Source organism: Perca fluviatilis, unplaced genomic scaffold (genome assembly GCF_010015445.1).
Source record: "Perca fluviatilis unplaced genomic scaffold, GENO_Pfluv_1.0 PFLUV_unplaced_scaf_15, whole genome shotgun sequence".
NCBI lineage: Eukaryota > Metazoa > Chordata > Actinopteri > Perciformes > Percidae > Perca > Perca fluviatilis.
Window position 1 is genome coordinate 15,001 of NW_024375558.1, and position 10,000 is coordinate 25,000.

Here is a 10,000-nt window from a genome sequence, read left to right on the forward strand (position 1 = left end):
TACTAAATCCTTTAATATAATATAAGATATACTACATCCTTTAATATTAATATATGATATACTACATCCTTTAATATTAATATATGATATACTACATCCTTTAATATTAATATAAGATATACTACATCCTTTAATATTAATATAAGATATACTACATCCTGTAATATTAATATATGATATACTACATCCTGTAATATTAATATAAGATATACTACATCCTGTAATATTAATATATGATATACTACATCCTGTAATATTAATATAAGATATACTACATCCTGTAATATTAATATAAGATATACTACATCCTGTAATATTAATATATGATAAACTACATCCTTTAATATTAATATATGATATACTACATCCTTAATATTAATATATGATATACTACATCCTGTATATTAATATAAGATATACTACATCCTGTTATTAATATAAGATATACTACATCCTGTAAAAAAGATATACTAATCCTAAATATTAATATAAGATATACTACATCCTTTTAATATTAATATAAGATATACTACATCCTTTAATATATTAATATAAGATATACTACATCCTTTAATATTAATATTAATATAAGATATACTACATCCTTTATTAATATAAATCCTGTAATATTAATATAAGATATACTACATCCTTTAATATTAATATAAGATATACTACATCCTGTAATATTAATATAAGATATACTACATCCTGTAATATTAATATATGATATACTACATCCTGTCATATTAATATATGATATACTACATCCTGTAATATTAATATAAGATATACTACATCCTTTAATATTAATATGATATACTACATCCTTTAATTAATATAAAAAAAAATATAATATAAAAAAAAAAAAAAAAATATATTTAATATTAATATAAGATATACTACATCCTTTAATATTAATATAAGATATACTACATCCTGTAATATTAAGATACACTACATCCTTTAATATTAATATAAGATATACTACATCCTTTAATATTAATATATGATATACTACATCCTTTAATATTAATATAAGATATACTACATCCTTTAATATTAATATAAGATATACTACATCCTTTAATATCTGAAACTAATCTACTCAAATACTACATACTTTCTGTAATAGGTTAAGCCCCGCCCCCTCTCATCTGTTGGGCTATAATAGGTTAAGCCCCGCCCCCTCTCACCTGTTGGGCTGTAATAGGTTAAGCCCCGCCCCCTCTCACCTGCTGGGCTGTAATAGGTTAAGCCCGCCCCTCTCACCTGTAGGGCAGTAATAGGTTAAGCCCCGCCCCCTCTCACCTGTTGGGCAGTCTTGTTCCCCAGCTGGGCGGAGATTTGGCGAAACGTCTTCCGATTGGCTCCTCGCTGCTGACAGGAAGTCAGGATGGTTCGGTCCGCCTCCCTGAAACACATTCACATATTTAATAATAATAATAATAATAATAATAATAATAATAATACTATATAATAATAATAATATTTAATAATAATATATAATACTATATAATATATAATAATAATACTATATACTAGTAATAATATTTAATAATAATATATAATAATAATATATAATAATAATATATAATAATAATACTATATAATAGTAATATATAATAATAATAATATATAATAATACTATATAATAGTAATAATATTTAATAATAATATATAATACATAATAATAATACTATATAATATATAATAATAATACTATATAATAGTAATAATATTTAATAATAATATATAATAATACTATATAATATATAATAATAATACTATATAATAGTAATAATATTTAATAATATTTAATAATAATATATAATACTATATAATAATATATAATAATAATACTATATAATAGTAATAATATATAATAATAATAATATGTATAATAATAATGTGTGTGTGTCTGTGTGTGTGTAGTTCTGTGTGTGTGTGTGTGTGTGTGTCTGTGTGTGTGTGTGTGTGTGTGTGTGTGTGTCTGTGTGTGTGTGTGTGTGTGTGTGTGTATGTAGTTCTGTGTGTGTAGTTCTGTGTGTGTCTGTGTGTGTGTGTGTGTGTGTGTGTGTGTGTGTGTGTAGTTCTGTGTGTGTAGTTCTGTGTGTGTCTGTGTGTGTCTCTGTGTGTGTGTGTGTCTGTGTGTGTCTGTGTAGTTCTGTGTGTGTGTGTGTCTGTGTGTGTCTCTGTGTGTGTGTGTGTCTGTGTGTGTCTGTGTAGTTCTGTGTGTGTGTGTGTGTGTCTCTGTGTGTGTGTGTGTCTCTGTGTGTGTGTCTGTGTGTGTGTGTGTGTGTATGTAGTTCTGTGTGTGTAGTCCTGTGTGTGTCGGTGTGTGTCTCTGTGTGTGTGTGTGTGTGTGTGTGTGTGTGTGTGTGTGTGTGTAGTTCTGTGTGTGTAGTCCTGTGTGTGTCTCTGTGTGTGTGTGTGTGTGTGTGTAGTTCTGTGTGTGTAGTTCTGTGTGTGTGTTTCTCTGACCGGGTCCAGACGACCACTTTCTCTCCCGATGATGTCATCGAGATGTTTTTGGCTCCAACCGGCCGCTCTGACTCCGCCTCTTCCTCTTCCTCTCTCTCTCCGTCACTTCCTGTCTGCTCGCCTCTCTTCCTGTTCCCGTCAGGGGGATTCTGGGACGCGTAGTCCGTCTCTGCGTGGTGGTTGGTTGTCGCGGGCGACGGCTGCTGGAAGAACTCCCAGAATTCCTTCTGCAGGTCGGAGTGGCGTCCGAGCAGAGACGAGATCTGAGACGAGAACAAACGGGATTCACGTTCAGCAAACAGGATTCACGTTCAACAAACGGGATTCTGGTCTAACAGGGAGGTGTGTTCAGGTGCATTCTGGGCTTACAGGGAGGTGTGTTCAGGTGCATTCTGGGCTTACAGGGAGGTGTGTTCAGGTGCATTCTGGTCTTACAGGGAGGTGTGTTCAGGTGCATTCTGGGCTTACAGGGAGGTGTGTTCAGGTGCATTCTGGTCTAACAGGGAGGTGTGTTCAGGTGCATTCTGGTCTTACAGGGAGGTGTGTTCAGGTGCATTCTGGGCTTACAGGGAGGTGTCTTCAAGTGCATGCTGGTCTAACAGGGAGGTGTGTTCAGGTGCATTCTGGTCTTACAGGGAGGTGTGTTCAGGTGCATTCTGGGCTTACAGGGAGGTGTCTTCAAGTGCATGCTGGTCTTACAGGGAGGTGTGTTCAGGTGCATTCTGGGCTTACAGGGAGGTGTCTTCAAGTGCATGCTGGTCTAACAGGGAGGTGTGTTCAGGTGCGTTGAATGTTGCTCTCAATTAATGAATGTTAATTTGTGTTTTCATTGTGATGAACACCACGCGCCACCTGTCTGTGGGCGTGGCTAACAGCTGAGTTCAGTGGCAGTGTGGGTGACATGAGAAGCAGCAGCTCTTCCTTACTCCTCCACGTTCGCTGCCATGTCGGCTACATTTGGGTTCACAACAAGCAGCCGCTGCAACGTGCTGCTCTGTCAACAGGTTCTGGGCCAGAGAAACCCAGAGACGGGTTAGCATGTTCCCTCTGGAGTACCGGAGATCATTAGCATGTTCCCTCCGGAGTACCGGAGATCATTAGCATGTTCCCTCCGGAGTACCGGAGATCATTAGCATGTTCCCTCCGGAGTACCGGAGATCATTAGCATGTTCCCTCTGGAGTACCTGAGATCATTAGCATGTTCCCTCCGGAGTACCTGAGATCATTAGCATGTTCCCTCCGGAGTACCGGAGATCATTAGCATGTTCCCTCTGGAGTACCGGAGATCATTAGCATGTTCCCTCCGGAGTACCGGAGATCATTAGCATGTTCCCTCTGGAGTACCGGAGATCATTAGCATGTTCCCTCCGGAGTACCGGAGATCATTAGCATGTTCCCTCCGGAGTACCGGAGATCATTAGCATGTTCCCTCCGGAGTACCGGAGATCATTAGCATGTTCCCTCTGGAGTACCGGAGATCATTAGCATGTTCCCTCCGGAGTACCGGAGATCATTAGCATGTTCCCTCCGGAGTACCGGAGATCATTAGCATGTTCCCTCCGGAGTACCGGAGATCATTAGCATGCTGTTAGCACCACGCTGGGCGCGGCTCCTGTTTGATGGAGGTGAAAGGAGTTATGAGTTATGGGAGGCCAAATTCTTGGGCCACCTTCGTCTGGAAGGATTAAAGGACACTATTTTAACAGAGCCCACCACTGAAGACGCAGATGAGCTGCCAGAGGATGAGAAAAAGAATGGCGAGGAACTGACTTCACCGGTGAAGTCAGTTCGGTGAAAGTGTGACGGAGTACGTGAATAAGAACGAAAGTTTCGGTGCCTCATTTCGGTGCTTGACTTTACGCTACACCTGACAGCACGTAACGTTAGCCTAGCTTTAGCTAGCAGCTGGATTAAACAGCGGTAAAATGCTGACAGCTAACGTTAAACAGTGTAAAGTATGACTGGATTTCACTGTGGAGGACGTCAACAGGATGTAACAGTCTGCTCTGCAGCGCAGCAGCAGCTGTTCATAGATATACAGTAGTAGTACTAGTAGTACTAGTAGTACTAGTAGTAGGTGTATATCTATGAATTGCGACAGCAGCAGCTGCTGCCGCTGTCGCAATTCATAGATATACAGTAGTAGTACTAGTAGTACTACTAGTACTACTAGTACTATGTTTATATGGTCGGAGTTAAACAACACAGACGGTGCGTTCACTCGCAGCTGCCGTTGTGGGAATTAAACAACACAGACGGTGCGTTCACTTGCAGCTGCCGTTGTGGGAATTAAACAACACAGACGGTGCGTTCACTTGCAGCTGCCGTTGTGGGAATTAAACAACGCAGACGGTGCGTTCACTTGCAGCTGCCGTTGTGGGAATTAAACAACGCAGACGGTGCGTTCACTTAAAACAGGTAGCCTCGTGGTGCATTCACAGTAATTGTAAAATATCCTTTTCCCATCTGGGGTTCAACAGCAATTTACTGGTGAAATAAGTTATTGTTATTGTTATAGTTATTACATTATTATAAATCTTTAATGTTGACCATGGCCTTAGCAATAAACAAGTCACTGACCTTGTTTACTACCCTTATTTTGTCTGTCTCATAAAAGTGAGGCATGTTTGAAGAATATTATTTGACTTAGGAACCATTATACTTCCTACCCTTATTTTTTTTCTTCTTCTTTTTTTTTTAAACTTTATTGAAAAGTACCGGTTCAGGCACCGTTCAGGCACCGTTTAGGCACCGTTCAGGCACCGTTTAGGCACTGGCACTGTTTAAAAGTATCGATTTAGCACCGGAATCGATAAAAAAACCAAGCGATACCCGACCCTAGTGGTGAGACGATGTCATTCGCTGAATTTAAAACCAAGTTACGCAGCTGCGAGGACACAGAGAAGAAGAGAAGAGAGAAGAAGAAGCAGATGACCCATTTGGACTACTGGTCAGTCGTTTGGTCAGGTGCTGCCATATCAACTATAAACAAATTGCAAATTGCTCAGAATAAAGCCGCACGCTGTTTACTGAGGGGCCCACTCAGATCAAGCGTTGATGCAATGCATGGCTGGTCATCCTGGTGAAGTTTAAGGAACAGATTGACTGCCTCGTTGCTCAACTTTACCAGAAATATTTGGGTGTTGTATCAGCAACTTGGTCTTAGTTCTGATAAACATGACTACAGCACTAGGCATGCTACAGAGGGTAAATTCACATTACCTAAAGTAATACTTAATATAAACTGTAATATATAGAGCCATGATTAACTGGAATACAATGCCAAGTCATGTAATTCAAGAAAATAGAAAATCTCAATTCAAAGCATTACTTAAAGAACTTCTCCTAGCTGTACTGGATAATACTTAATGAATACTGTTAGTATCATTGAGGGTTCTCTGTGTGCATTTGATTTGATTGGTCATATTATTAGTGAACAATGTTATAATCTCATCTCTGTGTTGTCTTGTGTTGTGTGTTGTGTTGAATGTTGTTATGTCTTGTTATTATTTTTGTTGTTTTTCTTTTAGTGATGTATTGAATGTTGTTTTTTGGTGGTTGTTTTTAAATGTAATGATGCACGTCAATGTATAGCTGCACAAGTTGTGGGTGGACTCCAGGAAGAATAGCTGTGGCTACGGCCCCAGTGTAGCATTAGCATGCTAACGCTAGCATGCTACGTCGTTCTCAATAGCAAAGCACTGCTACAACACACACAAGTTCACCATAATCTACAAAAGATCTACTTCCATGTGCTCCCTGGTTTAGAAGAAGTCTCCCAGCTGATCCTGCCTTGTAACTGACTGAAGTTGGAGAAACAGCCTTTCTTTTACTGTCTCTAGAGTTAGCTAGCTGACATGATCTACATCTGAGCTACTGAGCATGTGCGAGTGCAATCAAAGATAGTACAGAAGAAGAAGAAGATGAAAAGAGGTCTCACTCTGTAGCTAAAACAGAAACCAGGTGAAAAGAGGAGCTGCAGCAGTGAGAGAGAGCTGTGCAGTACAACAACAATATGGTGTTTTTAGATAATTAAACCATGTAAACCTATTCTGGTACAACCTTAAAATACAGTTATGAACCTGAAGATGAGCAGAATATGGGCGCTGTAAGAGGTTTGATGACAGGTTCCAGGCCGAGACACGCTGCGTGGAGCGGTGCATGGGCGTGGCAGAGCGCCGAGGCGATGCAGAAGTCTGTCTGATAGACAGCAAAGGAAGACACCTGAATGCAACGCTGAGACAGGCGCTGTATATCCCATCCTTCTCACAAGTCATTCTATCTGTGACAGCAGCTACTGCCAGCGGAGCCACCGTGATCTTCAAGAAAGGAGAGGAGGTTCTGATCCACAAAGACGGTACCAAGTTCCACATACACCTACATGATAGACTAGATTGTTTGCACACAGTAAGTAATGGTGATGACGATGAATGTGATGATCAATCCAAGGGTTGTCATGATATGCAGACATGGCATGAGATACTGGGGCACTGCAATTACAATGACATTCAGAAGTTGCCAGATGTTGTGGATGGTATGAAAATTAAAAGCTCAAACAAACCTCTAGATTGTGAAGTGTGCACTCAGGGGAAGTTTTACCAGACCAGAAATAGAGACCCTGATGTGAGGGCTAAAGCCCCTCTAGAGCTAGTACACACAGACTTGGCAGGACCAATTCACCCAGAGTCTAGAGATTGGTACAGATATGCTCTTTCGTTCACTGATGATTTTTCCAGTACTGTGTTTGTGTATTTCTTAAAGAACAAAAGTGACACAGTCCTAGCTACAGAGAAGATTCTAGCTGACATAGCCCCATACGGCAAGGTGAAATGCATCAGGTCTGATAAGGGTACTGAATTGACAGGAAAAGGGTACCAGACATAGCTGATTAAAAATGCAATCAGACATCAAACACCAGCACCTTACTCTCCTCACCACAATGGGACTGCTGAGCGCAATTGGCGCACGCTATTTGATATGGCAAGGTGCATGCTAGTCGAAAGTGGTTTGCCAAAACAACTGTGGACTTATGCAGTCCAGACTGCTGCAGTAGTGAGAAATATAAAAATAGGTGTTTTAATAAACACACGGGGCAGACACCAATCCAGACGATGACAGGAAGACGGCCCCACCTGTCGAGAATGCAAAGGTTTGGATCAGAGAGCGAAAGCTCGATCCGAGGTGTGAAAAGAGTGTTTTTATCGGGTGCGACAAATACAGTCCTGCATACATTGTCTACTTTCCAGTCAGTAGGAAAGTGCAGAAGCACAGACTGGTAAAGTTTGGTGTAGAACGACAGACACAGACTACTTTACATGCAGCCAATAACCGTTCAAAACCGGAATATTAGCAATAACCCGGTCGCCCACGGCCATGTAAACACCGGCAAAAACCCGAATATGCTACCTGGGTTACCCCTTTACTAACCCGAATATGTTACCTGGGTTACCCCTTTACTAACCCGAATATGTTACCTGGGTTACCCCTTTACTAACCCGAATATGCTACCTGGGTTACCCCTTTACTAACCCGAATATGTTACCTGGGTTACCCCTTTACTAACCCGAATATACTTACCAGCTTTACTAACCGAATATGCTACCTGGGTTACCCTTTACTAACCGATATCTACCTTTCCTTTACTAACCGAATATGTTACCTGTTACCCTTTACTAACCCGATATGTTACCTGGGTTTTACTACAATATGCTACCTGGTTCCTTTACTAACCGAATATGTTACCTGGGTTTACCCTTTACTAACCCATAATACCTGGGTTACCCCTTTACTAACCCGATATGCTACCTTACCCTTTACTAACCGAATATGCTACCTGTTACCTTTACTAACCCGAATACCTTAAAAAATAAAAAAAGACGAATATGCTACCTGGGCTATAACCCGAATATGAGGTTGCCCTTTACTAACCCGAATATGCTACCTGGGTTACCCTTTACTAACCCAAATATGTTACCTGGGTTACCCTTTACTAACCGAATATGCTACCTGGGTTACCCTTTACTAACGAATATGCTACCTGGGTTCCCTTTACTACCGAATATGTTACTTGGTTCCTTTACTACCCGAAATGTACCTGGGTTACCCTTTACTAACCGAATATGCTACCTGGGTTACCCTTTACTAACCCGAATATGCTACCTGGGTTCCCTTTACTAACCCGAATATGTTACCTGGGTTACCCTTTACTAACCGAATATGCTACCTGGGTTACCCTTTACTAACGAATATGCTACCTGGGTTACCCCTTTACTAACGCATATGTTACCTGGGTTACCCTTACTTCGCCGAATATGCTACCTGGGTTACCCCTTTACTAACCCGAATATGCTACCTGGGTTACCCCTTTACTAACCCGAATATGCTACCTGGGTTACCCCTTTACTAACCCGAATATGCTACCTGGGTTACCCCTTTACTAACCCGAATATGCTACCTGGGTTACCCCTTTACTAACCCGAATATGCTACCTGGGTTACCCCTTTACTAACCCGAATATGCTACCTGGGTTACCCCTTTACTAACCAGAATATGCTACCTGGGTTACCCCTTTACTAACCCGAATATGCTACCTGGGTTACCCCTTTACTAACCCGAATATGCTACCTGGGTTACCCCTTTACTAACCAGAATATGCTACCTGGGTTACCCCTTTACTAACCCGAATATGCTACCTGGGTTACCCCTTTTCTAACCCGAAAGTTTGGTCATGTAAACGCGTATCGGCATATCCCATCACAAGGAACATTGATTTGTGTTCTGCGCATGTTCTATTCGCAAGGAATCTCTGTCTTTTGAGTAGAGGAACTTCTTGTATGCGCCAGAAAACATAGTTATAACCAGGGGTTCAAAATTAGCACCATTTTACCAGCCAAATGCTGGTAAAATGTGCAAGTGGCTGGTAGATTTTCTTCACTCAACAGGCAAAACAACAATGGTAATCTATTGAGTGGCTGGTAAAAATCTAACATTCACTAACCATTTGGCTGGTGGACAAAAAAGTTAATTTTGAACCCTGGATACAACCTGTTTCACAGCCTGAACATGAAAACTCTCTGCTGCTGCTTCTGGGGGGAATTTCTGAGTCTCAGAGTCGGCAAATCGGCCAAATTCTGCTCTGAATGTCAGCTAACTGCAGTTTAAAAAACACTTTCCTGTGTTTTTGGTTTGGTGCACAACTAGGCGGGCCTAAATGTATCGTGAACCCAGATTGATGTGCGAGCCGGATCTCAACCTGCAAGGGGCCGGATTTGGCCCGCGGGCCTTGAGTTTGACACCTGTGCCTTAGAGAGAACAAGACATTTACCCTGAGGGTAAGAAAGCAGTGGGGGGGTAGATGGGTGTATGCTATTAAAGCCAATGTTGATGATCTGAGAAGGACAAGGCCCGACATGTCGCGAAGGGGTACAGCGTGGATTATGGGGAGATTTTCCCCCAGCGCTAACATGACTAGTGTCAGGGCTTTAAAGCAGAAAGCAGCACAGGAAGAGCTGATTTT

General features: G+C 41.0%; 1 protein-coding gene across 1 annotated transcript in view; it reads right to left on the reverse strand.

Annotated features, from left to right (window-relative positions):
* Window positions 1-1,290: 1,290 nt before the first annotated feature.
* Window positions 1,291-10,000, reverse strand: part of LOC120555068 (GON-4-like protein) — a 15,836-nt gene continuing 7,126 nt past the window's right edge. The window contains exons 5-6 of the mRNA XM_039793853.1: window positions 2,485-2,747; window positions 1,291-1,414 (exon numbers count right to left, since the gene is read on the reverse strand). Of these exons, the coding sequence (XP_039649787.1) occupies window positions 1,291-1,414; window positions 2,485-2,747 (387 nt within the window). The remainder of the gene's footprint in view (window positions 1,415-2,484; window positions 2,748-10,000) is intronic.